The sequence below is a fragment of the Erpetoichthys calabaricus genome, chromosome 8, assembly GCF_900747795.2.
Source record: "Erpetoichthys calabaricus chromosome 8, fErpCal1.3, whole genome shotgun sequence".
Classification (NCBI taxonomy): domain Eukaryota; kingdom Metazoa; phylum Chordata; class Cladistia; order Polypteriformes; family Polypteridae; genus Erpetoichthys; species Erpetoichthys calabaricus.
Genome location: NC_041401.2, coordinates 69408642 through 69429716, shown reverse-complemented (window position 1 = coordinate 69429716; position 21075 = coordinate 69408642). Strand labels below are relative to the sequence as shown.

Sequence of the window (21075 nt, the reverse complement as noted above, 5' to 3'; positions counted from 1 at the left end):
AACATCTGTGGCAGAGCGAAGGGCGCTCAGCAGGCTCTTATCAATTATGGAGAATCCACTGCATCCACTTAATAGTATCATCTCCAGACAGAAGAGCAGCTTCAGCGACAGACTGCTGTCACTGTCCTGCTCCACTGACAGATTGAGGAGATCGTTTCTCCCCCAAACTATGCGACTCTTTAATTCCACCCAGGGGGGTAAACGTTAACATTCAACATTATACACAGTTATTGTCTGTTTTTCACCTGCATTATTATCATTCTTTAATTTAATATTATTTATTGTATCAGTATGCTGCTGCTGAAGAATGTGAATTTCCCATTGGGATTAATAAAGTATCTATCTATCTATCTATCTATCTATCTATCTATCTATCTATCTATTATCCTTTGTCCAATCATGCCATTTAATTCAAGGTTTAACTAAAGCCAGTTTTTCATCAGTAAACTGATCAATCATACTTCCCAATGGGAGGTCTTGTGCTAAGGATGCTATTGTTGACGCAAGTGATTAGCACTTTCCCATTCTGAAAGTGCTTATGCAGCTTGATCATATCCCAACCTCCCCATTCACTACATAAAGCTGACAGTATTACTGTCTTACCTTATGTTTTTTTTAATTTTATTGATTTTATTAAAATCAAATAACATTCCATACACAACTCAAGTTTTAGAAGAAAAAAAAAAAGGTTCAAAACAAATCAACCCCCACCCCTAAGAAAGAGAGCTTGGCCAGCAGTGTAAAACTTTATGCTAGTAAAGATAAGTGAATAGATAAATTAATAAATGAATAAAGATAAATGAAGTAAAAGAGGGGAGAGAAGCTGCTTCCTCAATTTAAATGCTTATTCTAAAATGTTATTGATTAGATTCTGCCAGGTTTTGAAAAAGTTTTGTACAGATCCTCCAAGTGCAAATTTGATTTTTTCCACTTACAAATAGTATATAACATCAGTTACCCACTGACTTAGAATAGGTGAGTTAGGATTCTTCCAGTTGAGCAAGATAAGTCTATGTGCCAGTAGTGTAGTAAAGGCAATTACAGTTTGTTTGTCCTTCTCCACTTTAAGCCCATCTGGAAGTACCTCAAACACAGCTGTTAGGGGATTAGGAGGGATTGGACACAAAGGCTATCTGAAAGGCATTTAAAGATTTTGGTCCAAAATGATGTTAATTTGGTGCAGGCCCAAAACATGTGGCCCAGTGAGGCCAGAACTTGATTGCAGCGTTCGCAGGTTGAATCTTGTCCTGGAAACATTTTGGACAATTTTAAACGAGAGAGATACAATTTTCAGTTGAATAATTCTATACTTTGCGCATAAGGAGCTCGAGTGAATTCTGTGCATTGCTACTTTCCACTCCTTTTCTGAAATGTTGAGTAAGAGATCCTTTTCCCACTGTTCTCTTGGATCTTTGAAAGGGCGGGACTGTAAAATAGTTTACTATATTACGGAAATGATGTCTGAATCCTCAAGACTGAGCAATATTTTATTCCGGCATAGAGGTAAATTGGGAGGCATGGAAAATTGGGCAGGTTCTGTTTAACACAGTTTCAAATTTGAAGGTAGTGAAAGAAATGTGTTGCTGGAAAGTTAAATTTGGAGTGTAATTGTTCATAGGATGCAAAAATATTGTCTATGTTCAGATCTCTAAATGATTTAATCCCAAATGTTTTACAGGCATTAAAAATCTGCATATGTTTGAGAGGATGGAAAAAGGTGGTTCTCATGCAGAGATCCACAGATAAAAGCTTTTCTATCTTAAAATACTTCCTACATTGGTTCCATATTCTGATTGGGTGAAGCACAACTGGGTTGTTAGTATATTGGCAATAACTTGTATTTATTGGGGTGCAAAGCAAGGAATATAAAGAAGTACTGCAGGATTTTATTTCTATTGCGGACCAAGCCTGTGTATGTTCATCTATTTGTGTCCACGTCCATGTTTTTATAGTTTGTATGTTTGCTGCCCAGTAATAAAATTGAAAGTTAGGTAGAGTCATGCCGCCTTCCACCTTAGGTCTTTGTAGGGTCGCCATTTGGATATGTGGATGTTTTGAATTCCAAATAAATGAGGTTATGGTTGAATCTAATTTCTTAAAAAATGATCTATTGATGTATATTGGAATGTTTTGAAATAAAAAGAGAAGCTTAGGAAGGATATTCATCTATAACAATGTTACTTTTTCCAGCTAGAGTGAGATGTAGGGTTGACCATCTGTGCAAGTCTTGCTGAATTTTTTCCATACAGACGGCAAAATTTTGTTGATAAAGAGCTTTATATTTACTTCTGATGTTTACTCTGTGGTATTTAAATTGATCTGCGATGATAAAAGGGAACATGTCCAATCTAATATTGTATGCTTGAGAATTCACTGGGAAGACCACACTTTTATTCAAATTGATTCTGAGACCAGAAATCATTTGAAATTCTGTTAGTGCTGTTAGGACTGCAGGCACAGTATTTTGTGGGTCTGATATATACAGTACCGTATCATCTGTATATAGTGAAACTTTCCGTTCCAGTCCTTCTCTGATACTTCCCTTTATCTCAATAGCATTTCGACAGTGAACTGCCAGTGGCTCAATGGCAATTACAAAAAGCAGTGGTGATAAGGGGCATCCTTGTCTGGTACCACGCTCTAGTTTAAAGTAGTCTGAATTAATATTGTTAATACAAACTGAAGCTTCTGGATTGGTATACAGTAATTTGATCCATGCACAAATGTTTGGGACAAACCAAAATGTCTCCAATGTAGTGAAAAGGTAGTTCCATTCAACCATGTCAAATGCTTTTTCTGCATCCAACGATAATAATATCGCCAGGGTATTTGACTTTGTTGGTGAATATATTACATTAAACTGGTGTTGAAGATTGGAAGCTAAGTGTCTGCCTTTAATAAATCCAGTTTGGTCTTATGATATTATCAAAGGCAGCACTTTTGCCATCCTTCTAGCTAGGACTTGAGACTATCTTAACATCATTATGCAGAAGTGAGATTGGTCTGTACTATGCACATTTTAACAAGTCCTTATCTTGTTTAGGAAAGATGGTAATTAATGCTTGGCAAAAAGTTTGAGGTAGAATTTTATTTTCTCTAGCCTCTGTAAATGTTGCTAATAGAAGGGGAGTTAGCCGAGTTGAGAATTTCTTATAAAATTCGGCAGGGTAACCATCAGGGCCTGTTGCTTTCCCACTCTGCAGTGAGTTTATAGCATCTAGTAATTCTGATAGTGCCAGAGGTATATCCAATTCCTCTGTACTAAGAGTATGTATTTGTGGAATCTGTAATGCATCCAGAAATGCATTTGATTATCTCGTCTTCTTTAATCTCAGTTGAATATAAGGATTAGTCTCTAAATGTATGCATTATGTTTTATTGGTCAATTATTTTGTCTGCGTTTGTGTTGGTGATTGCTGGGATTGTATTGCGAACTTCTTGCTTGTGGATTTGTTGAGCTAAGATCTTATTAGCTTTCTCTCCATGTTCATAATAATGATGTCTTGATTTAAGTATGAGTTGTTCAGTTTCTTTAGTTGTTAAGAGGTTGAGTTCTGAATGCAGAGCCTGCCTTTTCCAATGAAGTGCCTCACTTGGACACCTGGCATGTTCTTGATCTAGTCTAGTAATTTTGTTGATTAGCTCTGATACCTTCTTGGTTTCCAATTTATTTCTGTGGGAAAGATATGAGATAATCTGTCCGCTTAAGAAGGCCTTCAGAAACCTCTGCAGAAACCTCTGAGGATGTATTTGTCTCTAAAAAAAATTGATTTGCTTGGGTATAAATTCTGTACAGTTCTTGTCTGCTAATAAAAGTGGATTAAGACACTATCTGCGAGATGAGTATGTGGGGCATTGTGATTTTAGCTCCAAAATCAAGGGTGCATGGTCAGAAATAACAATAGCGTTGTACTTACAAGATTTAATTGTAGGCAAGAAGTTGTTATGTACAAAGAAATAATCAATTCTTGAGTAGCAATGATACACTGGTGAGTAGAAGGAATATGCTCTTGAGTTTGGGTTTAGAAATCTCCAGGGGTCTGATAAGTTGTGGTCAAGTTACAACTGTGTAATTGTCTTTGCAGTGTTAGATGTCATCACACCTGTAGCAGGAGACCTATCTAGGTCTGGATTTAAAACACAATTAAAGTCCCCAGTCATTATAATTTTATGAGTGTTCACATTGGGAATGGACGCAAATACATTTTGCATGAATTCCCTATCATCAATATTGGGTGCATAAATATTTATCAAAATCACTTTACAGTTAAATAAATTATCTATGACAATCACATATCTCCCTTCTGGATCAGATACTACATCTGATACTACAAATGAGACTGTTCTATGTATAAGAATTCCCACATCCCTAGTTTTCTTTGTCAAGCTGAAATGGAATATTTGGCCAGTCCAGTCTGTGCAGCAGAAGCTGATCCTTGCTTAATAAGTGAGTCTCCTGTAAAAATACTATTTTAGTGTTTAGACCTGTTAAGTGAGAGAATACTTTCTTTCTCTTTAATTCATGATTCAGGCCTTTAACATTCCATCTCACAAAGTTACCTGTCCAGTCTTAGAGACATTGCTTCTGAACTTTGGTTGTCATTTTTTAGTCTTAACTGAAAAATAAGATAGCTTTGACCTTAATTTCCAATTTTCCCAGGATTAGAGGTGGCCTGCTCTCTTTCTCTCCCCCCACTAGTGCCCCCACCTCCCCATTTTGCCTCCCCACGTGAGGCTGGACCCAGTCCTCTGACATACCTAGAGACAGAGCATGTCCAAAACAAAACAAGCCCCCCAGCAGCAGCGTATGAGGAATAAAATTTAGATATTTATTGCCAATACAGTCCAATTACTATAAGCATAAAATATAATCTTCAGCAATCTTGAGATAGTAATATAGAAAACCCAGGGAATGATGTAAAAATGTGGCCCTAGATAAGCATAGTAACCCCTAATACAATAATAACAATGACAATAAACCATGGGTATGACGTTAAACAGTCTCCTTTAGAAGAGTAAAAAAGAAGGAAAAAAAAAGTGTTATTAATTTCTTCCACACATACATACATATACGCATATAAATGTAATTAAAGCATAAACAAAAAGTGGGCGAGAAGGGAAAAGGATGTATAATTACAGTGCCAGCATCCCTGCAAGTAGATTAAACAACCAGCAAGATCTTCTTTGTTGTTGTAAAAAGCTGTACGTTTAGCAGCTGTTGAGGGTGAGAAATCCATGAAAATACAAATGTGGTTATTTTAAATATAATCTCGTTTCTGTCTGAGAAGTGACATTACCCTAAGTTCTTGTCAATAAGCCGCGGCTTATCTAAGGAAAAAAGTTGTGAAAATGAAAAAATAGAATATCGGCTTATACATAAGTCCGTCTTATACATCCATCGCGGGGGTTGCGTTCCAGAGCCACCCGCGAAATAAGAATATCCGCGAAGTAGAAACCATATGTTTATATGGTTATTTTTATATTGTCATGCTTGGGTCACAGATTTGCGCAGAAACACAGGAGGTTGTAGAGAGACAGGAACGTTATTCAAACACTGCAAACAAACATTTGTCTCTTTTTCAAAAGTTTAAACTGTGCTCCATGACAAGACAGAGATGACAGTTCTGTCTCACAATTAAAAGAATGCAAACATATCTTCCTTTTCAAAGGAGTGCAAAGCAAGCAGTCAAAAAAAAAATCAATAGGGTTTTTTGGCTTTTAAGTATGCGAAGCACCGCCGGTACAAAGCTGTTGAAGGCGGCAGCTCACACCCCCTCTGTCAGGAGCAGGAAGAGAGAGGAAGAGAGAGAGAGAGAGAGAGAGAGATAGAGAGAGATAGAGAGAGACAGATAAAAAAAATCAATATGTGCCCTTTGAGCTTTTAAGTATGCGAAGCTCCGTGCAGCATTTCTTTCAGGAAGCAGCTGCACACAGCCCCCCTGCTCACACCCCCCTACGTCAGCGCAAGAGAGAGACAGAGAGAGAGAGAGAGAGAGAGAGAGAGAAAGTAAGCTGGATAGCATCTCAGCCATCTGCCAATAGCGTCCCTTGTATGAAATCAACTGGGCAAACCAACTGAGGAAGCATGTACCAGAAATTAAAAGACCCATTGTCCGCAGAAATCCGCGATATATATTTAAATATGCTTACATATAAAATCACAATTTAAATGACCGCTACGCGCTCGTGTTGACTCGGCGACGCCCAGAGCAGAAAGAACGCGCTCCGGCCGCTCCAACCGCGCCATGCGGGGAGTGAGAGAGACGGCAATATCTCACACTCTCTCCCCCCTTAAAGAAATTAAATGGGCGCGAGTGAGACCACTGACCTCCCTCCCTTCTATTAGTTATAGGTTATAGTACGTTCGGCTTATCCATGAGTCCGGCTTATCTATGATACGATTTTATTTTAAAAATTCGTATGATTTTTGGTCTCCGGCTAATACATGAGTCCGGCTTATAGACAAGAACTTAGGGTACATGTAATTTAAATTGTAATTTTTCAAAGTGCATGATACGACTCCTAGGTTTAGAGATATTTGATCCCTGTACACGGTAAGATGCTGCTTGTGAATTTCCCATTGGGATTAATAAAGTATCTATCTATCTATCTATCTATCTCTGTGTCTGATTTACAATCCTCTCCAATTACTTTGGAGAATAGCTCAGCTACGAATTTCACTGGGTTTGGACTTTCACAATTCTCTTGGAGACCTTTGATTCTAATATTATTCCTTCTGCATCAGCAAGTCTGTCTCCAAGTTTTTTGCATTTGGAATTTGCAGCCGTTGCCTTCCCGTCAGCAGTAGATGCCAGATGTTAGACTGTTTCAATTTGAGTCGTGAATGTTTGCTTAACGTCTTCCAACTGATCGCCAAGTGCTCTCAGTTTTTTTTTTCTCAAACTTCGATGCATTTTCCTCAATTTGTTCATTAATGTTTTCTAGCATACCTTTAAAGGTTTCCTCAAAGAGATTATTTACACTTACCTTAAGGTCTTTAATATCCTGCCGCAGCTTCTTGTTTTTCTTGAGTATATCATTTATTTATTTCTTTATATCTTTCTTGAGCTCCTTTATGTCTTGAGCAGTGGCCATTGCATTGATCATTACATAAAGTGGCTTGTAAGTGTACTTGGTATCAGAGCACCTTAGGCCAAAGATCTATGATCAATTTTATAGCCATATCATCAAATTTGCAGCCTATATTCTGGACACTTGGGTGAAGAGAGGGTCAGAAATGTCAACTGATCACTGCCTGGTGGTGAATTAGGACAGATTGTTGGGGAAGCGCCTGGACAAACCTGGAAAACCCAAGCATATAGGGAGTTTGGACAAGGAATGATTGGGGGAAGATCCGGTCCTTTCATGTATGTTTTTGCGTGAGAGACTACCGAAACAGCAGAGGGATATAGACAAGGCCAATAAGGCTCTGGCCTTGTCAGTCAGGGAAGCAAAAACCCAAGTGTGGCACAAAGAGGTCTTGGCATACCATTTTGAAATTGTGACCTATAGAAATATTTCTAAATGTCTTTTTGCTGTTAAATGTCTAACGCGGAAAAAAAGTTAGATGGCAGGGAATATGTACCATATATTTTTTTCCAAAAACACTTTCTGAATGAATCTCTCTGACTATCTCTGTTAAATAATTAAGAAAATGCATGGATTGACAGCATCATTCTGTCAAACAAGAGACAGGTTTGGCTTTGAATATTATATTATTGAAGAATGCCAAATTAAATTTCTTCTTTTCATTTTAATGTAACAACAGAAATAAGTTCTTTCCACCATTTTTTATGTACTTACTCCAAGAGTAGGACGCTTAGAGGGAGACGAGTCTTGTCGGCCATGAGCCCCATGTATGCGGTGCCTCTGGACCAGTTCATTGGCTGAAGGATCTGTCCAGAAGTGGTCAGATGTCTTAAGCTTGGTGTATTCCAATGCACATGGTCCAACTGCAGAGAGGATGATAGTTCTTTATACTGTGCTCAATGTTGCAAGATATTAAGTCTATGGCTAACAAAGTAGCTGAGCTGCAAATTACACAAGAAATCTGTAAATTAAAATTATTCATTAGTCTAGTGAGAATTGACTAAACAAGCCACAAAAAAAATCCAAGAGGGTAGGGATTTCTTATAAGAAACTATGACAAACCAAATTAAAAAATGATTTTCAAACTTCATAATTACTGTAATTTAGCCCTTTTAGTGGGCCAATTTGCTCACTAATCTATGTATGTATAGACATTAGCATTCTGAATATTGCAATTGTTCTTTAAAACACTAAAAACAAAAATACTGCCTATTTGTTTATATACAACTATAAATGGAAAGGAGTTTTTTTAATTTTTTTTTTTTTAATTAATGAAGGTGGATGGGCAATTTGTATTCATAGTAAAAATCCATTAACAGGTTGTATGTAGCTTACTATTAAAGCTTGGTATTATATTAAAGGTCACAAATTTCTAACCAATTAAAAATGTCTAATTCTTTCATTCATGTATGTTACCAAACAAACTAAGGAAGGTAATTTTTGAAATACACCATTTAATGACTTTCTTTCAGAAAGGTAAAAAAGTCACATAAACAAAAGAAAACTCCAGCCACTCACCAAGAAGAGCTGCCAGAATAGGGCCACAAACAGCATCATGCATCAGGGCTTCTTTCTCATAGTATTTGCTGTCCAAATAGATAATGTGATCATTAGTCACAACATGCTGAAAATGAATAAAAATGCCAGAATGTGAGGAGAATACAGAAAGCAGGTTATTAGTACTCATTTAAAAAAAACTGAAGATGAGTGCTGACCACTAAATTTCTATTTTATACTCACATGTGATTCTCAGGGCTGCTCATAAAAAAGAGAGCAGTCAAGTATGTGGTCTACAATAATATTTCTAATAAACCCACAAGTAATCATTTTCAATCATAAAATATATTACATTCATTCTCCTTTATTAAGTAATTTTAAGGAAAAACACTACATCTATAAAATTCTCACGAGTTATTGAAATTTCATTTATTCTAAATATATTTTAGTAGAAAATAATATTGTTACAGTACATTGGAGTCAGGAAGATTCCATATATTCCCTCAAAAGACAAAGAAAACAAAGAAAGAAGAAGCAAGATAATACTAGGGAAATCATAGGTTGGCAATCTTTCTAGAGATTTTAGAGTCCGTTAGTATAATCACCATTTAGTTTAGGTTGTTGTAATTGGATGGTGTTAATAAAAAGCTGGCCATCTGTGACTTGTCACTTGACAAGTGAATGATTTTTTTTATAATTTTTTAAAAGTATAGTACATTTTGCTCTGATTGATAAATTAATCAAGAAAGTGAGTAAATAGTGTAAAAAACTTATCATGAAAAAGTACAACACTTATTACACATGTTACTACAATGACAAGTTATGGCAAGTTTAAAAATCTGAAACATAGGCAAAGACAGAATTCAAAAAGGTTATGAGGTGAGGACTTTGTCAAAACAACTGTACAGCACTAAAATGCAGCACTTAAAAACCAACATATTTTACCACCAGTTGGATTTTATCCTTTGTAGCTTTTGACAATCTTAATAATGAAAGAGGTGTTGCATATACAATTTTCAGCTGAAATAATTTACATCTGAAACAGTCTATGCTATGTAAGGCTGATTACCATTCATTATCCTAAAGGCAGGTTGTTTATTTCAGGTTATCTAAAGGTGTGGTGTAATGGAAGGTTCTGCATAGTTACAATATACAGTAACTCCTGCATCAGTAGGAAATTTTTCAGCAACATTTCTGTAGTAGATAAAAGGTAGAAATTAAGTTACGCTTATTTATTTTTGCGTTAATGATAATAAAACTTTCGGCTTAAGTTAGAATATTCATCAATTATATAGATTAAGTGTGTTTTAAAGCACTCTGTTTCTTAAATGTGAATGCACAGGTATGCAGGTAGTATAGATTCAGAAATGTTTGAGTCATTCCAGATTCCCAGAATATAAGGATATTCTGCACAGCAATAAGAGAGAATTAGGAAAGTGAAGACCACAATCTGTTTTAGATTCTGAAGCAGTGATTTGTTAATTCGAACTTAATATAGTTCAGGCATTTAAAAAAACAAAGCTATGGCTGTTATTAATTACTGAATGCTGTTTTTATGTGAATAAGCATGCATTAAGAGGTAAAGACTTTTTCTAATATATTAATTTTCTTAACTTATGCTAAGTGGTGGATATCGACATAATTAACAAAATCCAAAAGACTGTTGACCGATTGAATAAATCTTTAAAGAGCATTGCATAATTATGACTCCTAGGCCTTAAATTGCTATAACACAGTGAACCTGAAATATTTTTAAAAAGACCTATGGGCAGAGGCATTAACTGGAAAAAATATGTTCGTTTTAAGTTAACTTTAAGCCTGAAATTTTCACAGAAATTGATCCACTTTACGTAGATTACACTTAACAGTTGTTTCAAGATCAGTTATACAAAGCAAAAAACTATTGATACGAAGAATTACATTTGTGTTAAGCTAATAAATTGAATTTCACTGTATTTCTGGGTAAATGTGTAGGTAAATCATGAGTAGTTTAATAGGGGTAGTAAACTAAATTAGGGAGGAACGAAAACCTTCTTAACAACCTTGCATTTAAGTAAAATGACTCAGAAAACAGTTTGGACAAAACTGAGGCATAAGATATGGTATAGTTAATATCTGATTTATTTAGTCATTTTAGGTCTAAACCCAAATTTATGCAATGATCCAAGGAAATAACTCAGTTCAGGTCTATTAAATGCTTTTTCTGCATTCAGAGATAACAATCTCTCAAGGGATTCAGTTACAGCTGACATATGTATTACAATGTACAAATAAATCAAGGTCTATCCTTTATGCATCCAGTTCAATCATATAAGACAGCAGAGAATTCTATACTATCAATTCTGTCAGGCAGTGCTTTTGTCAATACACTGGAATCTGTGTTTATTGGTACTGTATTTATAGCAGCTAGTGACTTGAACCCTGGCAAAGAATTGCATAACTTGTTTTTTTTTTTTTTGTTGTTGCTTTACACCTTTTGTTTTCAATCTCTTTTGCTGAAAAGTAACAGTAATACTGTGGAACATTTTTAAAAATTCCCAAAAACCCACTTTTTAAATTTTGCTTTTTTGTATCTGCATTTTAGTTCTTTTCTTAATAAACTAGATATGTATAGAATTATCATATCCTTAAATAAATTTACATTAATTATTAATCTCTACTTTCCTCTGTTGTCTTTTCCGGTTCTTCTGAGATGCCGTTCTATGACTACCACCACCTCATCAAAGCACTCTACAATCAAGTGTGATGCTTGAACGAAAGCAGATAACCCAACTTCCCATGAGACCCACTGCCTCGATTCCTCTGAGACAAAGCCTTCATTTCTCTAAGACAAAGCCTTAAAAACAGTAGAATGCTCAGTGGGTTCTGAGCAGTCGTTTGGCCTTGGAACCCCTGAAGATTTTTTATTTTTTCTGTTCTGTCGGCCATCTGAGTTTATCACCAGACTCGTTTTTAGAGACTTAAAACACAATTCTGTATTTAAGGACTCTACATCTGTATTAATTATATATCTATCTTATGAAAGTAAGAATTATTTTTGTGTTACTTATTCATTATTATTCTTATGTAGTTCTCTCTAGTTTTTCTTTGCTTTTAACAATTTCTTTGACGTGTTGTAAAGCAACTTAAGCTACATCCTGTAAAAACACACCTTTAGGTAATAGTACAGTTTTTTATCTCTCAGGTTTTAGTATGGTTTCAAGTCTAGATTCTGGCAATAGCTTGCCTTTAGGTTTATCAACATTTTCTAGACTAAATTTTAGTGATAGAACCATCTTCAGGTTCTTGTTTGGTTTCAAGTGAAGATTTTTGCGAACAGGTAGCTCTTTGGTTTCTGAGAGCATTTTTCGGAGTCTTCAACACTGACACTCCCAACAGTTTCAACACATATGCACCATTCTTGCAGCTGCTCAGATCCCCTTTTGCCAGCAGACAATTAACAGAGGTTGGCTGGAAATAAAAGAGTGTACTACATCAAAGCTAAAGTCCAGCCAATCATCTTTAAAGCTTGCGACTAGCATAACAAATAGCAGGATTTTCATATCCTACTACCAGCTTTAAGTAGATAATGCGAAAAGAGGACCCCAATTGCTTTGACAGATTTAGGGAAAATAAGTGAAAAAATGAAAAAATAAAAGACAAAATAAATACATAAATTCACTAGAAAATAGGGCTCCGCATACTTTGGGTCCAGATTCAGATAATTTAAGAATAATATTAGGTTCTAGTACATTATGTTCATTTGAATTATGTTTAAAGGAAGATGGAACATAAAAATTAAAACATTAGACATGCAGTATATAGTCAACATATTTTTGTAGCTATATAATAAAACATATAAAGCATTTTGGAATAGAAACCTGCAGTTGTCCACAATATATTGCACAATCTTGTCCAAGACCTTCTCCAAAAGTGCTGTGCGGACCCAGATATGCTTGATAGCTTGGGGTGTAAGCATTGGAGGGGTTCGGCCCACAACTGATCCCTGCCTCTTCAGAGTTTCTTGTCCAACCGACTGTGCTCTCCTAAATAGAAGTGAGGCTTATTATCAAACAAACAGGAAAATAAAGAACTAGGTAACAACCTATTTATATATACCTATATATGTGAATTTATAACTGAATCAGCTATATCCATTTTTTTTTCTTTAAATGACTAACAATATATGACACCAACCAAAGAGAACACTAATGTACAATAAATGTGTTTTTGTAAAAAAAAAAAAAACTTTGTAGGCAAAGATTATCCAAACGATTTTAATATGTTAATTAAAAGAGATAGATGTATTTAATCTTTGCTTAGGTCAGTGAAAAATTAAAGGTTCCCAAAAAAAAAAAAAAAGCTCTGGAAGACTAAAATGATTAAATGTCAGAAACAACCTAATCTGTGGTCTTATAACTCTTCAGTGGACATAAGAAAATGCTATCTTGATCAATTTCTTTTCTATAATCAAGACTTTGCAGCACCTGCTGGCTGAAAGCTTTACTAACAATGGATGGTATTATTGGCTGTAACATGAGGGGTAGAGATATTTAAGAAGATTAAAGCAATATTAAAAAAATAAAATAATTTGTTGACATCAACTATTGAATATCAATAAACTTGTTAACCTTGGAATGGGAAATGAAATTAATTAAAACATACATGTATAGTCGTTTATTCTGGCACAATCTGGCTCAACCTTCAGTTCCTGTAGTTTCTTAATTAAATATTTACTAATAAAAATAGCTCTGTCTCATAATAGCCATTCATCACACACTTTTCTAAGCCACTTATTTCAACAGGTGGTTTTAGGGAGCAAGACGCTATCCTGACAGTACTGGGTACAAGACAGAAGTCAGTCCAGGATCGAGCAACAGTCCAAAATACAGTAATCCCTCGCTATATCGCGCTTCGCCTTTCGCGGCTTCACTCCATCGCGGATTTTATATGTAAGCATATTTAAATATATATCGCGGATTTTTCGCTGCTTCGCGGGTTTCTGAGGACAATGGGTCTTTTAATTTCTGGTACATGCTTCCTCAGTTGGTTTGCCCAGTTGATTTCATACAAGGGACGCTATTGGCAGATGGCTGAGAAGCTACCCAGCTTACTTTTCTTTCTCTTTCTCTTGCGCTGACTATCTGTGATCCTGACGTAGGGGGTGTGAGCAGGGGGGCTGTTCGCACACCTAGACGATACGGACGCTCGTCTAAAAATGCTGAAAGATTATCTTCACGTTGCTACCTTCTGTGTGCAGCTTTTAAGTATGCTGCACGGTGCTTTGCATACTTAAAAGCTCAAAGGGCACGTATTGATTTTTTTATCTGTCTCTCTCTATCTCTCTCTCTCTCTCTCTGTCTCTCTGCTCCTGACGGAGGGGGTGTGAGCTGCCGCCTTCAACAGCTTTGTGCCGCGGTGCTTCGCATACTTAAAAGAAAAACAGCCCTATTGGTTTGTTTGCTCCTTTGAAGAGGAAGATATGTTTGCATTCTTTTAATTGTGAGACAGAACTGTCATCTCTGTCTTGTCATGGAGCACAGTTTAAACTTTTGAAAATGAGACAAATGTTTGTTTGCAGTGTTTGAATAACGTTCCTGTCTCTCTACAACCTCCTGTGTTTCTGCGCAAATTTGTGACCCAAGCATGACAATATAAAAATAACCATTTAAACATATGGTTTCTACTTCGCGGATTTTCTTATTTCGCGGGTGGCTCTGGAACGCAACCCCCGCGATGGAGGAGGGATTACTGTAGAGCATACTCAGATATTAACATTTATTCACACTAAATCAACTTACAGTCATCATTTAACTTAAGATGCATATTAGGCTTTGGCAAATGAACTGGATACCAAAAATAAAACTACATGAAGAAAGGAATAAGATGCAGACATTATAATTAATCATTTAACTTAAGATGCATCTTAGGTTTTGGCAGGGAAACTAGATAACGAAAGGGGTAAGATGCAGACATTACAGAGATAGTTGCAACCTGCCAGGAGAAATGCCCCAGGAGAGCCAAGACCACCTTAGTGGGTGCCTCCAATTCATTTAGTTTCAGGGTGGAAAAACCAATACCAAGTCTAAAGGAAACTGTTCAAAATCCACCTACCCAAAAAATTTAACAAGCACAAACAGAATTGTTAATACAATAGGAAGTGTAACAAAGATTTGGATTGGAGCTTTGTGAATGTAAGCCCACGAACTGCATGTTGACATCATTCTTGCTGGTAGATTACACAGAAATCTGGGTTCTGTACATTGCTTATGTGTGAAATTTAATTAAAATATAATATTTGCTCCTAAAACTTCATTTTTGGTTGCCAAAAATGAGCCAAGCTGTATTTTTTACAGTTTGTTTCCTGTGTAGAAGGATTTTGATCCATTTTTATTTTTAAAAACTGCTCAGGAGCAAGAGCACGTTGTGAATGAAGATTGTTTGTGCAACTCGGCAGCTGCCCATAAAGACGAGGAGACACGCATAGCACAACTCAGCAGTGGAGGCAGCAGAAATAGTGAAGCTTAAGACTATGTTACATTAAAAGTCTCTCAGAACAATTTTCAGTCATAGCCTTCCCTTACATAATCTTAGGTAGTAGGTGGCATGCTCCCGTGAAGCTAATCACCTAATGGGATGTACCCAGAGACTCAGTCCAACTTGTCTGCAACTTGCTCCAACAAAATCAAACAGGTTTGATTTTAACTTTAGTCATATGGGCGGGCTCTGTGAGCACAAGAGCTGACAACCCATGAATGCTCATTAGGAAATACAATGCATTTAATGCAGCAACAAAGAATAAGGAACACTGGCTCCATCAGGCAGCATGGAACTGGCAGTCAAAAAAGATGCAAGCACAACTGCATTGGAAGATCAGCAGATTGGTAAATTTGTGATGGGCAGCGACTTTTAGTCGTTTAAATTGACGTGGTCTGGCAATGCAATTAGCAACTGTGGTCTGCAAATCTGATATATCCATTGACTAGAAGTCAAGTAATGTGACATCAGCTTTAGCAGTATAACATTAAGTAAATAATTAGCTGAAATCTTATATGTTAATATGTGAATGGGATCACCAGCAAGGAAAGAAGTAAAGGAATACTAGTTAACTCTGAAGGTTGGTGGCAGAATTGGCACTCCAGTCACCATAAAAAAAATCTCACACTGCTCCATTCCATCTGAACTAGTGTGGTGCTGAGGTGTCACACATTGCATGGCTGCACTCAGGTCCTAATCTGGAATCCTGAGTTGATTGGTCATGTGGTGGGTAAAGCAATGTGCTGTATCAGCGCACGCTCCTAAACTCTCTCTCTCACTCTCTCATGTACAACTCACTCAAGACAAAGAGCATTAGCATGAGAGAAAGGTGTGGGTAAAAAAAACACATTTTAATACTGTTTTTAATAGTTATACTATTAATAATTGCATTGATTTAGAAAAAAGGGAAACAGCAAAGGGACAAAGTTTCTTAGTGAAACAGACAGACTCAGTTCAGCAAGAGATAAAAATATATTCAGCAATTTGCTTAAAGTGTATCGGTTAGGCATGAGACAATACACTTTACCTATGATACAATTCATATTACAATTTAGCCTTCACGATTGAATATTCCCACAGTATGATATTTTCATAATAAAAAAAAGTTCTTAAATTTAGCGTTACTTAATATTAGACACTGATAAATCAAATCACTGCAAAATACCTTCAAAGCAGTGTGCAAATACTCAGATTTAACACATGCAAGCTTTTCATTTTAATTACAACAAAATAATCATGAACATTAATGTAAAAATAATTGTACTGCAGTAATAACTGCATATAGCTATGACACAATAAGAATAACAGAAATCTAGCAAAATAACAGATATGGCATGGAGAGGAGTATAAATGGACAGGCACACATTATTCAGGAATAACAGGATGAACCGAAAAGGTGCGCGAGTCACCATTTTTGTAAAACAGATTTAAATATAAGGTTTCAATTAGACACTGAGCTACAACTTAGTGAAAATGCTGGAATTTGACTGGAAAGCATTAGTAATTGAGGCATTATTTTAGGAAATGTATTATTGACCCAAATTTACAGAGGATATCATAGTCACAGGGGACTTTAATTACCCAGACATTAACTAAGCTAGTGTTGCAAATAGCAGAGCACAAAAATGCGAGGATTTGGATATAATCAATAACTGTTTTTCACCAGAGTATGTTAAATCACTAACATGGCAGGGAAGCTTGTCTAGATTTATCATTCTCTGATAATCTGTATAGGATTCTGGGGATAGGTGTGATTGAACAATTTGGATCTAGCTTTGGCAATATAACACATTTCACAGTATGTTGGCAGACTGCACATCCAAAAACTGAAACAGTTAGTTTAATTTTAGTAGAAAAAATTATGAACAGATGCGGCAGAGCCTAATAAAGATATACTGTGATATGCTTCCATGTATCAAGACAGTTGAGGAGATGTTGAAAAGAATTTAAAGTGGTTACATGTAATCCAAGACAAGTTTATCCCAATATCTGGAAGCAGTAAGAAATTAAATAGTACTCTGTGGTAGATAAATAATGGATGGAAAGAGAAATTACAAAACAAAATAAGCTATATACGGCATATATACAGTGCATCCGGAAAGTATTCATAGCGCATCACTTTTTCCACATTTTGTTATGTTAGCAGCCTTATTCCAAAATGGATTAAATTCATTTTTTCCCTCAGAATTCTACACACAACACCCCATAATGACAATGTGAAAAATGTTGATTTGAGATTTTTGCAAATTTATTAAAAATAAAAAAATTGAGAAAGCACATGTACATAAGTATTCACAGCCTTTGCCATGAAGCTCAAAATTGAGCTCAGGTGCATCCTGTTTCCCCTGATCATCCTTGAGATGTTTCTGCAGCTTAATTGGAGTCCACCTGTGGTAAATTCAGTTGATTGGACATGATTTGGAAAGGCACACACCTGTCTATATAAGGTCCCACAGTTGACAGTTCATGTCAGAGCACAAACCAAGCATGAAGTCAAAGGAATTGTCTGTAGACCTCCGAGACAGGATTGTCTTGAGGCACAAATCTGGGGAAGGTTACAGAAAAATTTCTGCTGCTTTGAAGGTCCCAATGAGCACAGTGGCCTCCATCATCCATAAGTGGAAGAAGTTTGAAATCACCAGGACTCTTCCTAGAGCTGGCCGGCCATCTAAACTGAGCGATCGGGGGAGAAGGGCCTTAGTCAGGGAGGTGACCAAGAACCCGATGGTCACTCTGTCAGAGCTCCAGAGGTCCTCTGTGGAGAGAGGAGAACCTTCCAGAAGGACAACCATCTCTGCAGCAATCCACCAATCAGGCCTGTATGGTAGAGTGGCCAGACGGAAGCCACTCCTTAGTAAAAGACACATGGCAACCTGCCTGGAGTTTGCCAAAAGGCACCTGAAGGACTCTCAGACCATGAGAAAGAAAATTTTCTGGTCTGATGAGACAAAGATTGAACTCTTTGGTGTGAATGCCAGGCGTCACGTTTGGAGGAAACCAGGCACCGCTCATCACCAGGCCAATACCATCCCTACAGTGAAGCAAAGTGGTGGCAGCATCATGCTGTGGGGATGTTTTTCAGTGGCAGGGACTGGGAGACTAGTCAGGATAAAGGGAAAGATGACTGCAGCAATGTACTAAGACATCCTGGATGAAAACCTGCTCCAGAGTGCTCTTGACCTCAGACTGGGGCGACGGTTCATCTTTCAGCAGGACAACGACCCTAAGCACACAGCCAAGATATCAAAGGAGTGGCTTCAGGACAACTCTGTGAATGTCCTTGAGTGGCCCAGCCAGAGCCCAGACTTGAATCCGATTGAACATCTCTGGAGAGATCTTAAAATGGCTGTGCACCGACGCTTCCCATCCAACCTGATGGAGCTTGAGAGGTGCTGCAAAGAGGAATGGGCGAAACTGGCCAAGGATAGGTGTGCCAAGCTTGTGGCATCATATTCAAAAAGACTTGAGGCTGTAATTGCTGCCAAAGGTGCATCGACAAAGTGTTGAGCAAAGGTTGTGAATACTTATGTACATGTGATTTCTCAGTTTTTTTATTTTTAATAAATTTGCAAAAACCTCAAGTAAACTTTTTTCACGTTGTCATTATGGGGTGTTGTGTGTAGAATTTTGAGGAAAAAAATGAATTTAATCCATTTTGGAATAAGGCTGTAACATAACAAAATGTGGAAAAAGTGATGCGCTGTGAATACTTTCCAGATGCACTGTATAAGCCATATAAGACTAATAACTTCAGTGCTGCCCACAGGGCATATGATAGAATGAGAGAAACTGTTAAAAGGTATATTAGCTAAGAGGCAGTTGAAGAGAAATACTGCAGAAAAGACAAACAATGACTCAAAAAGATTCTTTCAATATTTCAGTAGTAAAAGAGTGGTCAAAGAGGTGGTGAAGAGTATTAGAAACAGTGAAGACAAACTAAAGTATACAGAAAATGAAACAGCAAAAGCTTTGAATATGCATTTTACTAACGTTTATATGTATGAAAAAGTCAGTAACCTCCCAAAGGTAACATGGATTTGGAAATTGTAGTAGGAGAAGTACCGCTTAGATTAACAAATCACCAGGACCAGATAACATTAATCCTTGCGTGGTTACTGAGGTTAGTGAGTACATACTATACATAAATCCTTGACACATATTTTTTCAAAAATCTCTGTACACTGGGGAAATTTCTAGAGACTGGAAGCTAGCTAATATTACCACATTGTTAAAAAAAAAAAAAAAGGCAGTGCATCACAGGTAAAATAATGAAACCAATTATTAAGCAAGAGATTGAGCAACACATGTCAATAAAAGGTGTATTAGCAAATAGTCAGACAGGGTTTATATTTTTAACTTTAATGCAAGAATTCTATGAGGAAGCAAAAAAGCATAAGATAACAGAAGTGATATGATACTATTAATCTTGACCTTCAGTAGACTTTTGATAAGGTGCAGTATGAAAGGTTAGTGATCAAATTAAAAGCAGTTAGAATTTCTGGCATAGCATGTACCTGTGGATGAATACAAAATTGGTTCAAATACAAGAAGTAAAGGGTTATGGGGTGGAGTATTTTTCAAAATTCTGTGATGTTAAAAGTGGTGTGCCTCAGTGATCAGTACCGCAGATGATCCTGAGCTAGGTGAAGGATAGATAATACAGAATCAGCTAAAATGATGCAGAGTGACAAGGACTGCATACAGGCTTGGACATATCTGTGGCAGATAAATTTTAATGTAAGTAAACAAAGCATTACACATAGAAGGTAAACATGTTAGATTTGAATACCCAATGAGAGCCTTGAAATTTGAAAGTAAACTATCAGTATCTGCATTAAAACAGTGTACAGAAGAGATCAAGAAAGGTTGTTAGGTTATATAGCATGATGTGTGGAGAAAGTGTCAATGGAAGTTATGCTTAAGCAATGTAATGCACTAATACATCCCCACCTAAAGTAATGCATAAAGTTTTGATCTCCATATTATGAAAAGACATGGCAGTGCTGGATAAAATCCAGAGGAGAACGAGAGATATGAGCTATGAGGAGACACAGAAAAATTTAACTTTTTCAGTTTAAGCAAACAGATATTAAAAGGTGACATGACTGAAGTGTTTAAAATTATGACGAGAATCAGAGAATAAGTACAGTAGAGCCCTGCTGTTACTTTAAAGTAAATTCACAGTTGAAAGCTTGCTAATGGCAAATTCTGTCAAATATTAAAAGGTTTTTCTTCATACAAGGAACAATAGACATAGGGAAAAATTACCAAATAGTTTAATAAAAGCGTAGTCCATATTAGGCTATGAGATTTCTCGCTAACATTTCTATAAACATTATTTAACCTAATTCCCGAATGCCACCCATTTGATCAGAATGAATGTTTTTCTCACTCCAAAGGTCAAGGTAATGCAGTACATAATGACACAAGATATTTCTTGCAGTGATCTGTGGACTCTCCAATGCTAACCTAATTCCATCAGCTTGTTGCTGTTGTTGTTGCATTTGTTCCTGCACCTTTCGACACACCTCCCCAGCTATGTCATACACCTTGCCAATCTTTGTAAAGAGTGCTGCTATCTTGTCACTGCGCAGGAATCCAGCAGCTCTTCGCTTTAGCATGTGGAGTAGACAGGCTTCAACTGTACCTGGAGGGGTGGGGTGGGAAGAGAGAGAGAGAGAGAGAGAGAGAGAGAGAGAGAGAGAGAGAGAGAGAGAGAGAGAGAGAGAGAGAATGTAGTTAAACTACATATAGCATAGAGGTAGTCTGACAAACTATAACTGCAGTAAATACAGTTGAGAAAAGGCCTTTACACACCTTAAAATTACACACATTTGGCAAAACAGTGTATCCATATAGTTTTAACAAGGGGAAAAAAAGGCAAACCAATGTTGTGAGATTTACTCATTTTAAAACAAGACGGGCTATGCACCTCATTTTGCTAAGCTCTTCTTCTTCTGCTATATCATTCAG

At 36.7% G+C, this 21075-nt stretch overlaps 1 protein-coding gene across 2 annotated transcripts in view; it reads right to left on the bottom strand.

Moving 5' to 3' along the window:
* sgsm2 (small G protein signaling modulator 2) overlaps positions 1-21075 on the bottom strand; it is a 194568-nt gene that overhangs the window by 84866 nt on the left and 88627 nt on the right. For both annotated transcript variants that reach the window (XM_028806739.2, XM_028806740.2), the window contains exons 3-6: positions 20572-20749; positions 12447-12611; positions 8608-8675; positions 7804-7952 (exon numbers count right to left, since the gene is read on the bottom strand). In XM_028806739.2, the coding sequence (XP_028662572.2) occupies positions 7804-7952; positions 8608-8675; positions 12447-12611; positions 20572-20749 (560 nt within the window). The remainder of the gene's footprint in view (positions 1-7803; positions 7953-8607; positions 8676-12446; positions 12612-20571; positions 20750-21075) is intronic.